Here is a 23,908-nt window from a genome sequence, read left to right as displayed (position 1 = left end):
AACGAGAATTTCTCACTCATTTAAAACCTGGCACCTCCTCATTCCATAAAGGGAAAAATGAATGAGAAAAAGTTTAGAAATAATTGCATTTTTTTAGTAATATTTAAGAGCCTCTAACAATTCTTATATATATTCTTTTTCTTTCTAGGAAAAGCCATTGACAAAATCTCTACAACGTGGAGAAGACCCCCAATTTGATCAAGTATGTGATATGTTATATATGTAGATTCTGTTTTTTATTTATTTCAAAATGCACAAAAGTCAAGGTCTAGATGTTTGCTATTCTTGTATTGATGAAGTTCTTCAAAGAGGATATGGGTATGTGGTCTTATGAACTGTGCCTTGCAGCATTCATGGTTGTGGTTTATAGATGGTCAGTAAATGTCTATCAATTTGATAAGAAAGAACTGGAAGTATTGGGATAATATGAGTAGACCCTCAATTGATTGTTTCCTGACTCTTTGTATAACAGAATTAAAGAAATTAAGAAAAAATAGTTTAAAGGAAATTCCATTCAAAAACTTGAGATCTTCTGAATAAATGACATTATGCTATGATCACCAGAAAGCTTATTCTTGTTTTTATCCAGCATATTTTTGAGTGCCTACTATTTGCTTGACACAGTGCTAGGTACCAGGGACACAAAATCTAGGATAAGCTTTGGACCTTCAAGAATTCACAGCCGGGCGCAGTGGCTCACGCCTGTAATCCTAGCACTCTGGGAGGCCGAGGCGGGTGGATCGCTTGAGGTCAGGAGTTCGAGACTAGCCTCAGCAAGAGTGAGACCCTGTCTCTACTAAAAAATAGAAAGAAATTATCTGGCCAACTAAAATATATATACAGAAAAAAAAAAATTAGCCGGGTATGGTGGCGCATGCCTGTAGTCCCAGCTACTGGGGAGGCTGAGGCAATAGATCGCTGAAGCCCAGGAGTTTGAGGTTGCTGTGAGCTAGGCTGACGCCATGGCACTCACTCTAGCCTGGGCAACACAGACAGTGAGACTCTGTCTCAAAAAAAAAAAAAGAATTCACAATCTTGTGAGAGAGAAATCACCTCAACAATAAATATAAAACAGTACAGGACCTTAGAGAAAATAATACATGAACAAAACAATTTAAGACAAAATAAATACAAATAAAATCCTTTGAAAGTAGGTTAGGAGTAGTAAAAGGACATCCAACTCTAAACAGTAGTAATAAACATAAAAAATCAGGATCTGATAGGTCCTGGTTCAGTAACTGCAGGAAGGCTCTAGGTACATTTAAGAATAATGGATACCAGAACATCAGAGGAAGCTAGAGATGTGCTTGTGATGTTGCCTAAACTTCTGTCAAAGAAGACAACATGTTCTTCAAAAATCTCAGTTGGTGCCAATGTCAAATACAAAATACTGCTGGATGTACCATGGTCTGATCTAATGTGATGTTTTTTATGGTCTAATGAAGAACACACAGAAAGAACACTTTCTGTAGGGCTTTGAAATTGCCTTTAATGTGGACATATCTTTGGCTGTACAAGTCCAGATTCGTGTGATCTAGAAACATCATGAGTCACTGTGCAGATAAAATTCTCCATTTTCTATTTGATGAGCTGTTCCCTGAGGGAGACCTCACAAGTTCATGCTTACGTTCAGTCTTCCAAGTCCAGTGTGGCTCTGGGCTTGCTCTCTGTTGCTGGCAGAGCTGACTGTTTTCTAGAATGCTGGTGAAATGGAGGATGGACCTCATCTCTCTGTGTCATCGCACTGTCTTCTCTAGTCATGTTGTCAGATGCTGTTGTCATCTGGCAGGTGTTGGGGTGGTCAGAGACCCTTGGGGAATATGGTACATGATGTTTGGGACCACCATTTTGGAGATGTGGCAAGTTATGGCTCTTTGTGTTCTCTTTAAGAATGTAAATATTTATCATCTGTCTTCTATAGTTTTTCACTCTGTTACATATTCTTTGTCCCTTTATCCTATTTAATTATCACTCTCTTTTCCTCAAAAAAAAAGTTATTTTCCTCCAGCTTAATATACCTCTTTCTTTATTCTCTAGGAAAATAGTTCTTCTAAATTTTAACATTGCAAATAATAGTTATCCCAAATAATTGGTCTGAACACAATTTCTCATTTATTATTCAATTTTCTATTTCTGAATTTCAACATCATGGAAAAGAGATAACTTTTGCAGTTTGACAGACCTGGGTTTAAATCCCAACATTGACACTTAATTAGCCATGTTACTTTTAACATTGCAGCCCAAAGTCTTGTCCATAGATCTGTGTCATTAGCATCACCAGGAGCTTGTTAGAACTGCAGCATCTCAGCCTTGCCTCAGAGCCACTGCATCTTCATCTTAGCAAGACCCCCGTGACTCATTTGTACATGAAAGCTTGTACAAATCTCTATGTATTAGAGACATTTTAGGAGTGAACCAATAGCAAAATGGTCACTAAGAACTTTCAAATAAGACACATAGGATTGTCCTCTGATCATCAAATCATAAACTCACACATGAACCATGAGTGAAGATAATCTACAAAGTCTATTCATTTTAAAGAGATTACAGGACTCCCAGGTCATAAAGAAGCTTGACTAAAAAGTTGGTCCCCCTGTGGATTCAGTGAAAAAAAAAACAAAGTGACTACTGAAAGTGCCTGCTATGTTTTAAATGTATCCCTGCCCAAATTCAGGTATTGCCAGTGTGATAGTATTAAGATGTGGACCCTGAAGAGATGATTAGGCCATGAGGGCTGCTCCCTCATGAAAGGGATTAGATTGCTTTGTAAAAAGGCTTTACAGAGGGGGCTTGTCTCTTTTTGCCCTTTCATCTTGTGAGGATATGGCGTCAAGGCACTATCTTGGAAGTGGAGAGGAACCTTCACCAGACAGTAAATCCGCTGGTGACTTGATTTTGAACTTCCCAGACTACAGAACTGTGAGAAATAAATCTCCATTCTTTATAAATTACCCAGTCTCAGCACCACAAAACAGACTAAGATAATGCTCATCTACTGTTTCAACCAACAAATTTTAAGAATCGTGGCTCCATTGTCAAGGCCATAAGTATATCAAGGTCTCTTGGTCTTTTGGCATAAACATTCAAATTATGTAATTCTCCTTGTTCTGATTCCAAACAGCAGGATTTTAATCTGGATTCCCACAGAGGTCTGTCTATGGGAAAAGAACATGCTGGAGATGCCACCTTGAGTAGTATAGACTCCCTTGCTATAATTGTAGGAATAGTAGTAATAGCAGAGGTAACATTTATTTAGTACTTTCCATAGGATAGGCACTGTATTAGTACATCCTTTGAACAGCATACAACTGGTTCCTGTTTAGAAGATATTTGTATCAATCTCTTTCCTTTAAATGTCACGGGCAGGAATGACAGGGTATGTAGAGCTGGGCCTCTGCACTTCTACTGCCTAATCCTGGATGGGCCTGTTTACTCCTCCACTTCACCAGCCCATGATTCATTTTCCTCTTGCTATAAATAGAAGCAAAAAAAAAATCATGTAATATTTTATAATTTACCAAGCCCCTTCTCATTCATCTCACTTGACATCGCTTAATCCTTCCAACAACTCCAAGAAGAAGATATCATCATCTCTATATTACATTCAGTGAAAATGAGTCTCAGAGCAGTTGCCCAATATTATATGACTAAAACCTGAAGACTGGAATCCACAGGTCTGACTATAAAGGCTGTGCTTTTTACTCCATAACCTGTTTATGTTTCTGAAAACTAGGTTGATGAGAATTCAGATGGGAGTTTTCAACAGGTGAAGGATCTAAGATCCTATATGAGTTATGATTAGGTTTGCCTGCAAATGACAAAATAAATCTTCTTGAACAAGATAGAAATTTATTTCTCTCTAATGTTCAAGAAGTGTAGAGGAAAGCAGTTCAGGACTTACATTATTTTTTTCTTTTGTATATGTAGCTTACATTCCCAAAGTCCAGAATGACTTCTAGAGCTCAGCCATTAAGTCTATATTCCAGGCAGCAGGGAAAAGAAATAGAAAAAAAATTATTAAAAAAAAAAAACTTCCCCAAATTGCACACACCATTTCTACTTAATATCCAGTTGGCCAGATCTTAATCACATGACCACATGTAGCTATAAGAAAGATTGGGAAATTTAGAGGCTAAAGTTTAATGTTTTCTTAAGTTCTCTTTTATATTTTATATTTTTACAGTCTTAATTAACTATGGGCTTAATAGCTCTTAATTTAACCTTATTCCCAGAATTTCTCTCTTCACAAATTTCACAAACATGAATTTTACCCATCCTTACATAGCACATACCACATGGCAACTACATGCCAAGCACTATGCCGGCTTGTGGAAACGAACATAAAGGAAGCATAGTGCCTGCCCTAGAGGCCCTCACCCTAGTGGGAGAGATTAAAAAAGCTGTAATCAGATAAATGATAACCCCAGGCTAGTAAGTAAGCTAATGCAGAAGGCCCAGTGTGGCCTGAGGCCCTAGAAAGCAAGCTTTGCCCTGCCCTGGGGAGCCAGGGAGGCCTGTAGGGCTCAGGCAGATGTTCAGAGCCCTGTGGGCTATAACTTCCAGTCCCTGCTAGTGAGAAAGTCATACCAGTAACAAGAACCAATAAAGGTAGAAGAGATTTCCAACAGCATTTTGAAGATGTATATTGCTACTGACTGATTTTAAATGACTAAATTAACTATCAGGGCTTAGCATGTAAAATGAATGAAAAATTATCCTGGTAATAAAGTTCTTTAATGTAGCAAACATTTATAATTTAGCAAACACACATACACACACACACACACACACACACACACATACACACACACAGCTCTGTGTGGGACAAAGATGTAAAAATGTGGTCCTCAGGAACTTGGGTCCCCAGGAATGTGTTCCACATTCCAGAAACTTCAGACCCAAAGAGTATGATAAGGCAGTATACAAATAGCTCTGACATGGGCCCATATGTGTAAGAAGTACCACATGAAAGATGCAGACAGTAAACAGTATGAGACTTCAGGGACCGAAGACATGCATTTCAGGATCAGTTGCCTGGCTAGAGAAAGCTTTCTAGAAGAGAACATAGTTTGTCAGGTACCTAAAACAACAGAATCAACAGGGTTTTGTTGGGTGTTGATGGTGTGTGAGGAAAACAGGAAATTTCAGTAGAAAGGAGCAGTTTATGCAAAGGCCCTAAACAGAAAAATGACATTGCAAGTTATCTTTGGTGGACTGATAAATGGATCGATTTAGCTGGGGCAGAAGGCATGTATTGTTGAAGGATAATCTTGAAGAAATTAAGATTAAGGCAAAATCATACATTATATCTGATACAGATATAAAATGAACATGTACTAAAGATTTTATTTAACTCATTAGTGAGGTATGTTACAACCAGTTCAAAAGAAAATCCAAACAAACAGACACATTTATAAATCAGGAACACTGAAATGAATGTGCAATTAGAGACAAAACTGGCTTCTTCCACATGGGTGAGGAAAAGTCAATTGAACCTTCACTGGACAGTTTTTTCATGTCTACAGACAAGAATTATTTTATATTGCTATCGGTTATCTACCATTTACACAGTTTTACAATAGCTCAAAGGCATTAAAAGGTGTAGAGCCCCAATAGACTCAGAATCAGATACCTCCTTGAGAGGTATGTTCTAGTTTTCCCTTGAGACACGAATTTTCCCTACAGTCTAGGAGTGTTAGGAAAGAAATCAGGCTGCATAGGGAGGAAGGGTTCTGATTGTGAAAGATCTTAATGCCAGTGTGATGGGGCTTTATCCTATACATACTAGTATCAAAGGGATCAAAGTGGCAACTAGATGTGAGCCCCGAGGAGACAATGTTCTTGAAGGGAGTAATGGAGAAACCCTTGAAGGCTGGAGGCATTTCAGGAGCTTGATATTGATAAAGATTTGAGGCTACAAGTGCCTGAACTAAAATGGAGGCCATGAGACTCACAAGAAAGGATGATTATAAGCAAAATTATATAAGAAGAATCAATATTGGTTGGGTGCAAGAGAAACAAAAGGTAACTGTGGTTTTAAATCATGGTTGGTTTGGAACAATTTCCATTCCATTCAATAAACAGTGAGTGCCTGAGCATACTACGATCCGTGCAAGCTCCTGGAATTCCAAAAACAAATAAGATAGAATTCCTATCCTTAAGGAATTCTCAATCCTAGAAGAGAGACAGATGTCTACACAAGTAATACTGCAATGTAAGGCTATAATAGAGGGAGGATCAAGTGCTCTAGGAGACTGGAATAAGTAACAGATTTTTCAATGCAAAAGCATAGACGTATACTTGCAAGAAACAACAGCAAACAGGGAGCCATGATCTCCCCAAATGGACAAAGCAAGGAACCAGTAACTGACCCTAATAAGACAGCAATATGTGAGCTCTCTGACCAAGAATTCAAAATAGTAGTTTTAAGGAAACTCAATGATCTCCAAGATAACACAGAAAATCAATTCAGAAATTTACCAGAGAAATTTAACATAGATTGAACTAATTTTAAAAGTTGAACAGAAATCTTAGAACAGAGAAATGCATTTACCAAACTCGAAAAGTCATTAGAGGCTCTCAATAGCAGAATGGATCAAGCAAAGGAAAGAATCACTGAGCTTGAAGACAAGCTATTTGAAAATACATAGACGAGAAAGAAGAATGAAAAGTAACAAAGATATAGAAAATTACCTCAAAAGATCAAATCTAAGAATTATTAGTTCTCAAGAGGGAGTCAAGCTAGAAAGAGAATACAGCAAGTGAATGAAGAATATCATGTAGAGTTTAGGATCAGGAAGTAGAATCCACAAAGAATGGACAGAAAAACTGTGGCCAGAAAAAATGGGAGAAACCCAGGAAAACACAGGTTTCCAGGGCAGGATGGCCCATGAAAGCAGCTGGTGAAGGGATATCGTGGAAGATGCAGACAAGGAAAAACTGGAGGTTTGCAGTTAGCAGCTCATTGGAAAGTGGCTTTGAGAAAGGCTTTTGCTGCAGTGGCTCTTCGTTGACATGTAGAATGCATTTTTATAGTTGATAGAGTAATATTAAATAGTTTAAGAGACTTGCTTTCACAGCTAAGTTATAATAGCTGATTACGATTGACAACACTTAAATAGAAAAGCAGCGTGCCAGAACATAATCATTGAACTAGTGGTCAGTTCCCCATGTGTGATCTGTGGACAGTGCCCTAGGAATGAAAGGCACAGTGAGCTCACCATTTTACCTTCAAGTGATTTTCTTCTATTATCAAATTTTACAGACATCCTTTTTACATATAAAGGCCACAGCATTTTATTCCAGATTTTCCAGTGAAAAACAGCCAACCTATGAGTGTGGACCTTGGTGGGTGGTGATCAAATGCAGCTTAAATATCAAGATAACCCATTTTAAAAAGTGAAAAGCAACACTCCAAAGTGATGCTTACCTGAGGGAGTTTGTGACCCTTACCTATTGAAGAATGTATTACTATTAGTGACAGTCACTAGATGCATTTGTATCTGGCTGCTGAATAAAGTAATAACTAAATCTTTATTCTTTGAAATGCCTTCCAGCTACATGCATATGCTTTCTTGTTGATTTTCTCTGCCCTTGGCTTTTAGACTTTTGCTGATGTGGCATCTAATAATGACATAAACATACAATGAGTTAAATAATACAATTGTACACTACATGATGTTTTTCTATTCAAAGTATTGCTCTAAGTTTGTCTCTTAAAACAGTCTCATACAGCGAGTGGAAACTATTTCCTCTTTGCATAGTAAAGTATGATTGCTTCCCAAAGAGCTTGTACCAGAACAATCAGAATCAGAATTTGAATTTGTATCCTATTGTCACAGGTGCGTTGTCTCACTATGCTTTGGCATTTCATAAGGAACTGTACAGAAGATAAGAGAAACTACAAGAGGCTAAGACAGGGCAGCATCATAGGAGAACCTGGTAAATAGTGCCATTTGTTCAGGAGACTTCAAGAGAAATGACTTCAAAAAAGGCCATTGGTTGGCCATTGGGTTTGTCTTTGCTGATCTTTCAGATAAAGGTGTCAGTAGCGCGTGGCAAGAACAGAAATCAGATTTCAGGGATGAAGAAGCAAGTTGGCAGTGAATCAGGAAGAGGAAGCATCACCAAGGCATGAGTGATTGAGACACCCCCAGGAAGGAGGACAGATAACTGATAATTAGATGAGAAAGGGGAGAGCAGGGTCATACTAGGGCTGCATGTGTTTTATGGAACCCTCTTACATTGAATGAAGTATAAGAGCTTAACAGTGTGACTTCCTGCCAAGGGTTGTGTCCATTTTTCACTTACCTTTGGGCTCCACACTTTTGTCAGTGGTTGAGGTTCCTGAACCTAACATGTGAATGTGTTGGTCATTATAGCAATTGGTTTTATTCAACTGATTGATTTTGGTTCCAGAACAGTTACAAGTTACTATCCTCAGTGTCCCTTCCCATTGGCTTTGGAGTGAGCTGTTGCCTGCAGCAAACTCGGGAAGCCAAATATTCTGCTACCTTATGGGTCTAATGTGGGACAAGCACTGATCAGGACAAGGTACTAGGCAAGAGGCACTGTATTTACATCTGCTGGAGTCAGAAAAGCGTGGGAACACAAACTAAGCTATAAGGGTTCTAATGGAAGCCCCAAGAATTTGTGCTTGGATAAGCAGTAGGTGGGGCTTTTCTTTTGTTCCCACAATATACCTAGAAAGTGACATTTCTCCAGCCCTGATGAATAAAATTGTCATCAGCTCCTGTTATTCATTCTATCATTAACTTAGCCTGTGATCTCATCACAATCATTTTTTGTCTGTCCTTCAGTTTCCATATTTGGAAATGAAAGAAGGAAACAGACATATTCTAAGTTCTATTATGTGCCCCATATTTTACAACATCTCATTTTGTCATCATAAAATGCCAGTGAAGTAAGTATTCTCAGTCCTATTTTACAGCCAAGAACACAGAGCTTCAGAGAAATGTTGACATGCCAAGCTCATGTACCTAATAAGGGGCAAAGCTGCAACTTGAACCCAAGACCATCTGATTGTCAGCATACACCAGTGAAATTATGAAAACATGGTACATGAAGGGTCAGTCATCACATATAGAGTTCTGAGAACATTAACTTGTAGTTATTTTCAATTCAGTGTGACTTACATTCTTTATTGGTGTCATACCTATAAATTCCGGATAATTTGCTCAGACATTCCAAGAAATCTTTACTGAAGTTTTCCTGTAGATGTTATGTTTTATGTACTTTTGTGGCAATTTAGTTTCTTAATGTGTTAAAAATGCCCTCTGTAAAACAGGAAACACATGGTAAGTATATCCAAACGTCTTTAACAGAGCTAAGATCACATTTTACCATCTTGGGTGGTAGTAATTTTCTGAAAAAGGAAGCAGATGCAATTCTAGTGTTTCAACATTGTTTCTAATGCTACAATTTGGTGAAAGTCTATTTAAAATGTATAAATGAAAAATATAAGCAATTAAAAGGTAAAAACAAATTAGCTGGTATTGGATTTATGTTAATGTTAGACAGCATTTCTTAAATTATTCTCCAAGGGAACACTGTGTTCTGTAAAATGGACCAAGATGTTGAAGTCAAATAATGATCTTTTCCTAATTTGCAGGAAAAGATATATCTACTATATATATTTTTTATAATTTTAAGTTTTTGTAATAAACTGTTCTTAAATCTTTCTCATTCATCAAATACTATAATCTAGCAATAGTATGATATGTAATCAAGTAAAAATAAATTGCATTTGAAATTACTTTAATATATTATTAAGTAGTATTTCATGGTATTACACAGTGAGTACCATGACCCCCCAAAGTTACTTGACCACTTAAATTTGAGAAATTAGACCATCAGTGGAGTTACTTTAAAATTATTTGTTAAATGCACCATTTATGAGAAGTTAGCCTCATTACCGTAAAATATGAAATGACTCAACTGAGTAATTTTCAAATATTTATGTGTGAAGTTTTCTTCTTTGCATTTGGTAAGTATAATAAAATTCTTATGAAAAATCAGTGTCTTAGCTACAGCATAGCAGCCTCTTTTAGCTTATTTATACATAAAATGCCAAAGTAAACATTCAAACATTTACAAAGTACATTTGGTATTCCTCTCTATCCCCCCAAAAAAGAAAACATCAGTATGAAATAGTTCTGCAATTCTGTGCACTTCATCTCTTCATGCTGCCCAGTACCTAGCTCATCTATGGTGGAAGAATATGATCATTTAAATGCAACAAGAACATCTTTGTAAACGGGCCTGCCCCCTTTCAGCGGCAGCACAGAGCTAGAATTCATCTCACCATTGGCTCTGCTTCCCGTAAATGAAGGACTTGAGTAACCAAGAAGCCAGCTAGACCTTCCTCCCTTCCTGAGCTTTGAGGGCCAGGTCTTTGCAAATTCCACCCTTCCTTCCTGAAAGTCTGGGCTCAAAAGGGCAGTAACAGAAAGATGGAAAAACACACACATCCACCCTATCCTGACCTTTCATCCCTTCTGAGATGGTCTCAGTGTTTTGCCATAGAAAGTGTGCCCAGTAGCTCTGATACCAAGAATGGCTTCAGGGTGACTTTTTAATTGAGAGAAAAAAATTATTTAAAAATTTATTATAGAAATTTGATGAACACTACAGATGTTCTCTATGGAGAATGGGAGTTCTATCTAAGAGCAGTAGCTGAACATTGTGTGTTCTACCCAGAGATGTTTAGGAGTCAAACACAAGTTTCTATCTCTTTTACAGCTCTTTAGTGAATAATGGAGCTTATAAATATCCCACAGAAGTTTTTTTTTAAATAAGCTTTTAATTTAAGAATAGTTTTGGATTTACAAAAAGTTGCAAAGATAGTCCAGGCAGTTGTTGGTTTCCCCTATTGCTAACATCTTACATTACCATGGTACATTTGTCACAATTAAGAAACTGACATCAGTACATCATTATTAACTAAACTGTGTGTTGGACTTTATTTGTATTTCATTTGTTTTTCCCTAATATCCTTTTTCCATCCCAAGATACCATCTAGGATACCATATTAACATTTAGTCATATCCCCTTAGACTCCCCCAGATTTACACAAGTACGTTTAAATTACTGAAATATAATGGTAGACGTTTTGGGATTTTATTACATATGCAATAATTAAGACAGTTCAGCCACAGTCATACTCTCAATTGTGACCCCTTTTTCCTCTATGAGAGGAACCTTCTTCATTTCCTCATTCAAAACATTTTTAGATGACGGTGACTTAGGGAAATACCCTTTCTTGTGCTGGGTTAACTTTTGAAATAATTAGTAAATTACTCCCTTGACACACCATGATTAGCCTTCTTCCAAAAAGTTACTGCTGTTACATTCATGGTCACAGCAGGAAAACGTGTCTTGACTGTGGATATTACTGGAGTAGGGGAAAGGAGGACTCTTTGTTAGAATAATTAGATTGTTTCTCAATTTAAAAAAAAATTAATGCTGGCTAGGTTCACAGAACAGGCCAAATGCAATAAATGGAATAGCCTATTTATTTTTAACTTATATTAACCCATAACTAAAGATAATGTGCAATTTTGTATATGTACATATAACCGTCATCATCGGAGAGAGAGCATGAAGTAGGCTGTGAGCAGATAGAATCTGAGGAAGAAAGCAATGCTGTGTTCAATCTCAGGGCTGCATTTAAATGTGACAGTGGAAAATCCTGTCGACATGAAGCACTTTAGCTCCTTTGCTCTCATTTCCTGCTTTATAAAAGGAAGTTAAGCCTGGCCTGCTTCACTGCAGGAATATTTTAAGTTAACTAAGGATTTCCACTTCTTTTGCCACCTTCCTGGCACAGGTCGAAATTACCGCATGCGTGGAACTGGTGCAGTAACCTCATGCAGTTCAAGCACGTGTGTGTCTGTGTCCTCCCCATCACTCACTGCTAGAGAAACCTCCCCAAACACTCTTTATACAGGCTTATGTCCCTGTGCAAAAATCTTTAGTGGCTTCCCACTTTCTAAAGAAGAAACATTTTCAGCATTATGTTCCTTCACTCTGGCAAACCAAACTCTTCCTACCAGCCAGATATTTCTTCTTTCAGTTCACTCAAAACCTTCATCACGTTGATCATTATAATCATTATCAACAGTTACTAATATTTTTTACCTTCATTACCAAAGCCTTTCCTGCCTCAGGTCTGTGCTTATTTTTTTCCCTTGGTTCTCATCTCAAATTTCTACCCTTTCTAAAATAGGCCCAGGTAAAATCCTACCTTCATTTCTCTCAAACTCCCACCTACCCTCTCCCTCTAGTGATTTGTCTCTCCTGAGAACCCCTGGTTTGAACATGTACCTTATATATTAGTACATCTCCTCCTGGTCTTATTTTCCGTATACGCATGCTTATATAGTGTCTATACCAAACTGGGATCATACCAATTAAATAATTTCTCATTCTTTTCTCACTTAACATATCATGAGCATTTTCATGGCATTAAATATTTGTGAAATGTGATTTTTAATGATTTCATAGTCTATACCACATTCCACATCTTTTTAAACCATTTACATATAGTTAGACATTTAGGTTGTTTCCATTAATTTATTTATTTATTTTTTGCTGGAAGTAAGGCTGTCCTAAACATTCTTGCTCAGCTCTAATTATGTATTTGAGGTAAGTTCTAAGTGTGGCTCGCTTGAAAATGATTGCTATTAGGTTCTTGATAGGTATTTCCAAATTACCTTTCAGATATGTTATACCTATTTTTTTCCATCAGCAGTGTATGAACATGTGCATTTTATCACTGCTCATTAGCACTGAGTATCATAATTTGCTTAAAGGTTTGTTAACTAGGTACTTAAAACCTATCTCTTTGTTGTTTTATGTATTCTGGATACAAAGCCTTTATCAGATGTGTATTCTGTAAATATTTTCTCCCAGCCTGTGGTTTGTCCTTTATCGCTTTGTTAACAGTATCTTTCTAAAAGTGGAAGCTTTTAATTTTTATGACTTTCAGTATATCAGATTTTGTCATGGACATTGCTTTTGGGGCCATCCCTAAGAAATCCTTGACTAATCCAAAAATCGCAAAGATTTTCTCTTTTGTTTTCTTCAGAAGTTTTATAGCTTTAGGTTTTATACTTAGATTTATGACACATTTTGAGTTAATTTTTGCATATGGTAGGAGATAAGAATTGACGTTCTTTTTTTTTTTGTAGTAATTAGCAAAAGATCAGGAATCTTTCCAGATAAGAAAATTAGAATAACAAGTCTATCAAAGGCATGTTTGTTGTTTAAGAAGAAGGAATAAGTTTGCCTTTAATCTAATACCGGGTAAATTATTGCTGCCTATTCATATCTTGAGTCTAACTTGGGGCATACCTCAAATTAATGGATGAATGATTATTGACAAAAAACCATACATTGTTATTACCACTTAGGTTATTTGGGGGGATATAGATTTGCTTATTTCTCCTAAACAATTAATGTAATTGTATTAATGTATTTATACAACAAGCATTTTTGAGGACCTAAGAAGTATAAGATACCATAGTAAATGAATGTGGGAAAATAATTTCTTTGCAGTTCTATGAATAACCTGTATGCAATTAACATCTGATTTCGTGAATGAAAGGGAGTCCAAGTAATTAACTTTCTTGAACCACAAAATTATTATTATATGAGGAACATCTGTCAGCATTAAGCGACTTGGGCTCTTGGGAATGTACTAATAAAGGTTATGGAAGAAAGGACTGTGATAAGTAAGAAAACCTGGTAGTGCATAGTGCTTGGGGTTATTTGTGAAATAAAAAGTTTCTCAGTCACTGATAGTGCCACGAAAGCCTTTGAATGTCCTGCATTTCCCTCTGCAGGTCATCAGCTCCATGAGCTCCCTGTCTGAGTACTGCCTGCCCTCCATTCTGCGTACCTTGTTTGACTGGTACAAAAGGCAAAATGGAATTGAGGATGAATCACATGAATACAGACCACGAACAAGCAATAAATCAAAAAGGTACATTTCTTATGTGTAAGGATTATGGTGTGATTTTTTTTTTAAGAAATGTAAATAAAATAAGAGTTATAAGGGCATCTAGGTCCTTCTAACTTCTCAAGGGTGGCTTGCAGGTGCTGCAGGGGCTCCCTTGTCTGTAGCAGGTAACCCACCTGGAGCACTGACCCCCTGCCGGCTGTCACAGTTGAAAATTCATCTGTGAATTCACAGCCAAATTCCAGCATCGGTGGGGACAGGATGTAAGGGCTGCAGATCACTGTCTTGCCGCTTCTTTTCTCTGCCCTCCCCTCTCCAGTCTACACCCAAAGCAGAATGCTGGCTACAGGCCCTGCACGACATGCCGAGATATTTTAGTCCTTGTAACAGTAACCTTGAGTGTTCAGTGTACTGTAGCGGGAAGGACACGACTGGACGTTAGCGGCAGTCCTGGCGCTGCCATTAATTAGCCGTGTGACCTTGGACAGCTCACCACCTTTCTGTACCTCAGTCTCTTGGTGAGCAAATCGGGAAGTTAGGTTACACCGTCTCCGACTCCTCCTTCTGCCTGAGCATTTTGTTTATTTATTCTGTGGTCCCGTCTCTTGTGGGTTTGAAACATGGAACTTGCTGCTACACAAGCGCTTCAGCAGCCAGAAAACTTAAGATTCTCATTAATGTGCGTTCCCCATATTTTAGGTAAACACATATAATTTTATATGGAAATCAACCTACAGCAAAGCAGTGAATATAAGAAAGTTTAATACACTTACCTTTTTTAAAAAAATAAGAGAGATTATGTTAAAAGCAGTTAGATTTCTCTACATGAATTGATTATGCAGCTTCTTAAAAATCCTTTTAAAGACAGTAAACTGAAATTACTCACTCAGAAAATCACTCACTTTTTGTGAGTGGTTTATCCTTCTCATTTTTCTTGACAGTCCTAAATACTGTTTTTAAAAAAACGTAGACTTCTCTTGAATTGAAGACCTGTAATTCTACCAAATTACATTTCATTTGAACTTATAATGTGGTGTAGTTCATGCAAGATCCAATCATTTTTAATCATTTTGTTTGGGGGAGAGATTAATAACTGTTTCATATTAAGTAATTTTTTTAGTTGAAGAAAGAAACTTTTAAAATTTAGATATAATTCATGTACTGTAAAATTCACCCTTTTAAAGTGTATAATTCGATGTTGTTAGTGTATTGGCAGGGCTGTGGGACCATCACCACTATCTAATCCCAGAACATTTTCTTCATCCCAAAAAGAAATCCTATACCCATTAGCAGTCTCTCCTCATAAATACTTTTTTAATCTATCAAATTTTAAAAGTAGAATTTCAATTCTATATCTGAAAATACTTCAAACCATGCGATTACTAATAAATTAATGAGATCATTTTGTTATTTTTCCCATATTACATGTTGGCTTATGAACAGATATTAAAACTTTCCTGGGGTTGGGGAACAGAACAGTTTCAGTGAGCTGAATTAAGTGAGTTCTAGTTTTGTTCCTCTGTTTTCTCAGAATTTAGTTACTTAAACTAGATTTTTCATAAACTGATTTATTTATGGATTGAATATGACAGGCTTTTAAATTGTGTTACTGATTATTTTCAGGAGATCAGAGTAACTGCCTAGATCCAATACAGAATTGGGACAGTAAAATTTGACTTCGTAGCATTTGGGTTACAGTGGAATGTTTATAATGAGAGAGAGAACGTGTGCTTAGAAAAAAGCCAAAAGATTGAGGGTCTCTAGAGCATGAGATGTAGCTAAATGTGAGTTTCTATTACCAAAAAAAAGTACAAAGGAACTTTAAGAAAGAGCATAAACAACTGGAAATAGTCAAATGTGAGGGATATATATACATTGGTTTATGATTTCTAAGATTAGTATAATATCAACATTTTGACTGCCAAATACATTTGTCAAGTGCTTCTTCTGGCCCTTGGCAGTTAGACTTCAAACCAGCAGTAAAGTTGAATTCAATATTGGGAAAGTAGATGTCTTACTTCGATTCGAAAGCATAATGACTTATTAAATAAAATAGAATCATAGGTCTAAATTTTTTTTTTCTTCCAAGACCTGCTGCTTTCTCAGGGTCCTCTGGCCGCGTTTGAAGATCCTCATCAGCCCTCCAGCACAGACATGCTCTCTCTGCTGCTGCTGGACATCTTTGGCAGTTCTCCTTCCCCTGGGTCTTCCCAACTGCCAGTTCCCTTATTCCGTGATGTCGTAGATATAAGGCCCGATGTGTGGGTGCCCTGCTTTGTAATGCAGCTGCATAGATCTTCCTTTCCCCCAGCTGGCAGTCGCTTTTTCTAGTTCCAGCGGGTCTTGCAGGACTTCAGACAGATGGTTCTGTCCACTACTCTGCCTTCCTGACAGGGCTGTTCATAAATGATCCTGAATGAATGAGTTCCTGCCTTGTCCATACATTTCCCCTTGAAAGGTAAAGGTGCACCTTCCCTTCTTCACCCCTCTGTCATCCACCAGCCTTTATTTGACTTGCTCAAAGTTAAAGAGCACTCCCGAAGCTCGTTTTTATACCTTAAATATTACCTTCCTTCCTTCTTAGTCTCTCTGGGCTAAAGAGAAAAACGTTCGCTGTTTAAAATAATCTTGATTTATTTTGAAACTATCTTCCTGGCAACTCTAAATCCTGTCATCCCTCCTCACTGGTTTTATTTAATATAGGAGTATTGAGCACATATATGTTTGGGAGATTATGCTAAACATATACATGCTTTATCTTCTCAAACAGTCATATAAGTACTGTTATTATTCCCATTTTGTAGATGGAAAAATTTCTGGTAAGTAGAAGAGGCATCATTTTAAACCCGCGCTGTTCTACACCAGAGTCAGTGTGCTCTTAGCCGCCATCCTGTGCCAAGGAACCCAGCAGTTATCTCGTTTGTCTTTCTTTGTTGGGTTCCAAATGACCCCTTAGTCGATGTGTTAGGTAAGCAGAAAATGAGGTGGGGGGAGCATTGCTGTTCTAACAGTTCTGATTCTGCTTTGCCTCCCCTACCTCTTCTTCCTTCTGCTTTTTGCTGTTTTTCTCTTCCATTGCTTCTTCACTTCTTTCCTCCTTTCCCTAAATCTCAATTGGCAAAAGTGCAAGAGGAAAAGACAGGGGGAAGATAAAGAAAAAAGAAAAGCAATGCTGATCCCTTCTCCACCCATGTAGTTCTGCTCTAGTTGGTGGTCATCTCATTTCCTTATGATTTTCCTACATTGTTCAGCACTCCCTTCCCAAGGTACTTTGGACATACACCTCTAGTACGGCAGCCTCCTCAAGTGTGTGTCACATATACAAGACGGTGGATCTCCTGGGTTGAAAGCTACCTTGGAAAAGGCCACAAGATGAGGTTATAGACTCACAAATAGCTATTGAAGTTAACATGGTTGAAAATTTTAAATTTGAAGTTAAATATGCTGACTTCAAATGCAACATTTGTCCACTGCACCACATTAATAATAGAAAGAGCATTAGCATGTATTTACCACTGCACTCTTGTAATGATAAAGTGGGTTTGCAGTCCAATGGGGAGGAGTCCTAGATTTTTCATGGATTATGTCACTCTGAGAATACCTTCAATGCCATTTAATGTGAATATGTTAAATTTTACAGTGATGAACAACAGCGAGATTATTTGATGGAAAGACGGGACCTTGCCATTGATTTTATTTTTTCTTTAGTATTAATAGAAGTTTTGAAACAGGTAGGTAAAAAATTTATTGTTACTTCTAGGCAATATTTATTCTAAAAACTAAAATTTTGAATGTCTAAGTTTATTAAATTGTTTATGAATTCCAAATACTGAATCCTATGAATTATGTTTATTGATTGCTACTGACTGTCATATATAGTTATTGGAAGTACTGTTACTGAGCCACTGTTTAATATTCCCTTCCAAATTAAGAGCTGTTTTGTTTTTTTTTTCAGATTCCACTTCATCCTGTAATAGACAGTTTAATACATGATGTTATTAACTTGGCTTTCAAGCACTTTAAATACAAAGAAGGGTAAGGTGATTTCACACCTTTGAATGTTGAAGAAGTTGGGTGCTTAAAACCAAATCAATGGTTAGCTTTTTTCAAATGACCAGGGATCTCTAACTTGTCTAATTATACTTTGCTCAGGTACCTTGGTCCTAACACTGGCAATATGCATATTGTGGCAGACCTGTATGCAGAAGTCATTGGAGTGTTGGCACAAGCCAAGTAAGTGAGAGCGTCAGAACCCTGTGCCATAAGAACCTGAGTGCCTCCTCTATCCTCCCAGCCCTGACTTAAGGAAGGGGGGTGTGTGAGCTTACAAGGAACCAGGGCTCTTTCTGCTATGTGTACCCCATCTCTGAAACTGACTAGAAAGCTCAGCCAAGGCAGGTACCAACTTATCATTTTCACTTGGCAGTTAGGTCAGATCCTATCCAGAGTCTGTGGGTTTCAGGCTACAGCACCAAAGCAATGGGCTAACCAAATTACTTTTCTTTCTGCCCAAATATTCCAAAGAAGTTCATCAGTTTTTAAAGTTCTGTTTTCTATAATCCATGAGTGGGTGGTTACAATATATTATCCGTAAGTGGGAAAATTCCATTCTAGAATGTCCCCTTTACTATAGACCTTACTTAATTCAGCTGAGCTAAAAATGTCCCAGACTCTATCATGGAAACAAGTCAAGGGGGAAATTCTCCTTGCTAAATTTATCTGGCTCCATAGCACTGAGTTAGCAGGCTAGAACAAAGTAGTGTTAGGCTATGAACAATAATATACCTCTTCCAAAAGTGATGTCACACCCTCCTTACCCGGCTTTATTTTGTCCAACCCTGAAGCAAATTGGGCGAGATTCTGAATGCCTAGGTTGAGAAAAATGAGCCAGAAACATAATGTGAATACACTCCAGAAGGCTAGCTTCAAGCAACAGTGATGCCCTGATGCTTGTGAAATGCAATCCTCAGAAAAAGATTTTTATCTTCAAGGGATGGAATTTCCTAACTTAGTAGCATGGAAATACATACTTTATCAAAAAAACCAAAATTTTTAAAAAGCACTTACTCAGCAGCCTTATCTAGCCAAGGCATAGACAAGAACTTGGGAAATAGATGCCCCCCAAAAACTCCTTGGCATGATTTCTTTAGTCTAATCAAGTTTATCTACATCTTACACATCAGTGTTAGAAGGAGAAGGAACTTTTGGAAGATGATACACTGACGCCATCAAGAAATATCAAGCTCAAAAGCTGAGGGCATCAGAGAGGAAAGAAACTAGCCAAAAAACATACCTGAGAATTAAACAATAGAGTTATCTGGGCCATTTTGCATGAGGCTATATTGTACTTTTATGAGAGCCTATTAAAGTAATTGTGGTTCATGAGTCATTATGAAAAAAGATATAATGCATTTTGGAGAGATTTCCATTGCAATTGAGTAATAAAGGTATTAACATTTAGAATGGAAAAGCTGCAATTATCTGGCAAATTAATTCACGTGTACCTACCTCATTCCTATAAAAGGTTAGAAAAAATTAGGTATTAATATGTACATTTGCTGATTTGTCAAGCCCTGAAAATCTGCACATATTCCTTTGTGATTACCCCAGCATAATTCTCTTATGCTATCATTTGGAAAGTTTAATATTCCAAAGACGGCTTTTTGTGTTTTTCTTAGTTTTTGTGAATTATGCATGACAATACTGGTTATTGTCAAATAACCTTCCTTAGCTACATGATTCTGAGTTGGTTGTGAATGAGTTGAGAAACATTGTCATAACTAAGCAGTAATCTAAGGCTGTAGGAATTTGGAATTTCCATTTTAGGTCAGATTTATGGTCCCCCAAGCCAGTGTTTGCATGCCAACAGTGGCTTTTTTATTTTCATGATGCCAATATTTGTCCCAATTCTGCAGTAGTAGGTTGTAAGAAATGCCTCAGTTTGGACAATGCTCCAGTACTTTCCAGTCACTAGTGAACCCCTTGGCCAGTCTGCTCCTGTAGTAATCGTAGACTCTAGTACTCCCTGATATGTTCTCAATCAGTCAATGTGTCGTTAACCTTGATTGATAGATGGTAGATCTCAAACTAGTGTCGCACCACAAGTTATCACATTACTTTTTTCTCAGTGATACATCAGGATCCTTACTTTATCAATGCTTTAGGAAAGTACTGTTTCTCTTGTTCCCAGAGAGTGGGAAAAAAGAATGTATGCTTATCTGGTATGGTGTGATTATCTTTTTTTTTTTTTTTAAGTAAAATTGAGTAATACAATAATTCTAATTTTAGGTTGTATATCTAGTTCCCAATGGGAATGCTTATGAAATAGTTTCCTCATTATGACTAGTTATTAGTAGATAGTTTGGCATTTGAGTTTTAGCAGAATTTTTATTTATTTTTATCTTACTAGTCTAGTGGTAATCCTGCTCAAATTCCATCATTAAAGGAAAACATTTTTGCTACTAAGTAATATTCACACATAGTATTGACTTTTTCAAAGTAAATTAAGTTAAAATTCAATTTTTTTTAAGTACTTTGGTCAAAATCTGGTAGATTTATTGTAACAGTGATGACTGCTTCTGAGATTCATAGATGTTTTAAACTTCTTATGTCACATAATCATTATCTATAAATTCTTATACTCTCACTTCTATAAGTACTATACATTTTAAAGCAGAGATTTATTTTTACATGAATTTTATAGTATACCAAAGACTGAGTAATCATTTAATTACTATATTTACTAAATATAGTACTGAATAGTAATTACTAAAAGAAAGGTCATTGAAATATTTATTTTTCCCTATAATCATTTTAAGGAAAAATATATTTTAAGTGTAAATAGGTTTTTAGATTACTTTTATGCCAAAATAATATGTTTATGTCCTTTAGGACTTTTAGAAGTAAAAGATAGCCATATATATTTTTAAATGAGAAATAAATAGACATTTAGCCACTAACTCATGAGAATATTGAAATAGTGAGTTACATAAATAACCTGCTTTTTTCCATCTCTCCTTGTTTTAATCATGGATTCAAAATGGAAAACAAACTTTCCTAAGTATCGTGCCATCCTTAAAACTATATGACTCTAATCTATAGCATTTTTCCCTCTAACCTCTCACATTTCAAAATCAAAGCCATAGGTTTCTAGTGTTTGAAAGTAGTTTGAATAAAAATACAATTTTTAAATATCCAGTTTGTAAGTATTACGTTTTTATAATCTTGAGTGAAAGTGTCACTTGCATTGCTTGCCCACTGCCATTTCTGCCTCCTCTCCTTTATCCATCTCTGCCAAAAGCCCTCTGCTCACCCTTCACCCCGATTCAAGTGCCTTCTGGAGTCTTCTCTAATTACCCAGCTGAAAAGAGCCCTTTCATTCTCCGAGGCTCTGAAGTCTCCTTGCGTGCATTGCTCACCAAAAAGGCAGTGTGAACTATGAGCAAGTGATATAACCTGGGACATTCCACCTCCCTGAAGGTCGGAAAGGTCTAAGCAAAGTGTCCAGTGGTGCTAACACACAGTAGGCCCTCAGTAAATTATTTTTATTGTTATTCACATGGCTCATGGTCAGTGCTACCCTGTTTTCTCTTTCCAATTGAACTGTAAGCTATTCTAGACAGAGGAGTCACCACCTGACTCCCTGGATTGTTGTAAGGGTAAGAATGTAAAATGGTATAGTGTGCACAAAAGGTAAAACATCTTACAAATGTATCTTATTATGTAATTCTGAGTCTAGACCAGTGCTTTTCAAACTTTATCACATCAGAATCACCTATAGAGCCTATTATACACAAATCACTGGACTTTGCCCCCAGAGTCACTGATTTAGTAGATATGTTAGTCTGTCATAACAAAGTACCTCAGCCTGGGTGGCTTGAAAAACAGAAATTTATTTCCTCACAATTCTGGAAATTTGGAAGTCCAAGATCAAGGTATGAGCAGGGTTGATCCTGCTGAGGCCTCCCTCCTTGGCTTGTAGATGGCCTTCTTCTCCCTGTGTCTTCATAGGGTCTTGAACCTGTGCGTGTCTGTGTGCTAATCTCCTCTTCTTATAAGGGCGCAAGGCATGTTGGATTACGACCCACCCTAATGGCCTCATTTTAACTTAATTACCTCTTTAAAGACTGTGTCTCCAAAAATAGTCACATTCTGGTGTCTAGGGGATTAAGACTTCAACATATAAATTTGGGAGGAGCAAGCACACAATTGAGCCCTAACAGTGGGTCTGGGGTAGGACCAGAGGACATGCATTACTACAAGTTCCCAGACAATGCTGATGCTGCTGACCTGGGGGCCACACTTTGAGAACCACTGGTTCCTTTAGCATAGCGATTGAGAGCAGGAACTCTAGAGCCAGACACTAGCTTCAAATTCCAGCTCCACCACTTACCAGCTGTGTGACCTTATCAAGTTGCTAAATCTCTGCCTCAATTTCCTCTACTGTAAAAAGGGCATTGTAATAGTGCGCTGCATACAGAGTTGCTGTGGATGCTGAGGATGAAATGAATTGCTATATGCGAAGCGCAGTGAACCATGGCTGGCATGCAGTAAGTGCTGTATGTCTACTTGCTGCCGTCATCATCATCATCTTCTTCACCATCAATTTTTTTCTGTAAAACATAGAAAAGAATGGTGACATTGAAGTTTGGAATTTATATTCCAAAATGTTCAAGAGTATAGTTGTAAAATCTCAGATGTTATCTGATACCAAGTAGATTTTTATAAATTTTAATAAAGTTTGCATTTTAATACCTATGAATTTCCTAATCTGAAAAATTAATATATAATTTTGCAATTGATCTCCATGAGATTTTACTTATAAAGTAAACACAACTAGTATTTTCTATCATATTTTAATAGTATTTAAGAAATGTCAGAAAGGATCAGTTGGGGTGCTATCTTGAAAGCGGGTGTTTTGTAGAAATCCACAAAATGCCACCACAGATTAGGAATATACCCTGAAATATTCTTAACTATGTTAGTAACCCATGAGGGAATGTTTCATTCATAAGATATTTAAATCTTCTTAAAGCTATTTATATTTTCTGCTCTATTACCCTCTTAAAATCTTTTTTATTGAAAAATACACATAGCAAACCTAAAGGAAAATTCACAAGACAATTAAACAAATTGTTATAAAATGAACACCATGTAACCTCCCCATCTAAGCCAAGAACTAGAAATTGTCAGCACTTGAGAATCCTCACACCCCACTTGCCAACCACCAGCCCCTTGTACTACCTTTTTTTTTTGACAGAGTCTTGTTCTGTCACCTTGGCTGGAGTGCAGTGACATCAGCCTAGCTCACTGCAACCTCAAACTCCTGGGCTCAAGTGATTCTCCTGCCCCAGGCTTCCGAGCAGCTAGGACTACAGACATGTGCCCCCATGGCTGGCTAATTTTTTCTACTTTTAGTAGAGACAGGTCTTGCTCTTACACAGGCTGGTCTCAAACTTCTGAGCTCAAGCAATCCTCCCTGCTCATCCTCCCAGGATTACAGGCATGAGCCACTGTGCCCGGCCTGTCCTACCTATTGTTGAAACAATGTCTATATGTTTGCTGCCTGCTTTATCTGTACTAAAATTTCTACTTTGAAATGTCAAGAGTTGTTCCAAACTTCTGAGTTTCTATTCACCTTTAATTTTTATTATCACAATTACCCTTTCTAATCATGCCTTGCTTCTAATTTTTCATGGAACCTCAGGCTAATAGTCTCAGAAAACAAAATAAAATGAATCTTAGACTGTTTTCCTTGGGACGTTTGGGGGGGAATTGTTTTTAAACTAGCCACCTCAGAAGTAGTTTAAACAGTTTTCATGTGTACATTCCTTTACCCTTAGGTACTTTGAAGATCTGCTGCTACTTTCTATCTTAGCCTTAAGAGCTATTCTTTTTTTAAATCGACATAATAATATTATTGCTCTT

General features: G+C 37.2%; 1 protein-coding gene across 1 annotated transcript in view; it reads left to right on the top strand.

The window, feature by feature from the left end:
• The window catches only part of FRY (FRY microtubule binding protein), a 231,492-nt gene that overhangs the window by 63,693 nt on the left and 143,891 nt on the right, over window positions 1-23,908 (top strand). Inside the window, exons 3-7 of the mRNA XM_045566954.1 lie at window positions 149-202; window positions 13,866-14,005; window positions 17,622-17,712; window positions 17,937-18,016; window positions 18,134-18,214. Coding sequence (XP_045422910.1) covers window positions 149-202; window positions 13,866-14,005; window positions 17,622-17,712; window positions 17,937-18,016; window positions 18,134-18,214 — 446 coding nt within the window. The remainder of the gene's footprint in view (window positions 1-148; window positions 203-13,865; window positions 14,006-17,621; window positions 17,713-17,936; window positions 18,017-18,133; window positions 18,215-23,908) is intronic.

Source organism: Lemur catta, chromosome 13 (genome assembly GCF_020740605.2).
Source record: "Lemur catta isolate mLemCat1 chromosome 13, mLemCat1.pri, whole genome shotgun sequence".
Taxonomy (NCBI): Eukaryota; Metazoa; Chordata; class Mammalia; order Primates; family Lemuridae; genus Lemur; species Lemur catta.
This window is presented reverse-complemented; position numbering and strand designations above follow the sequence as displayed.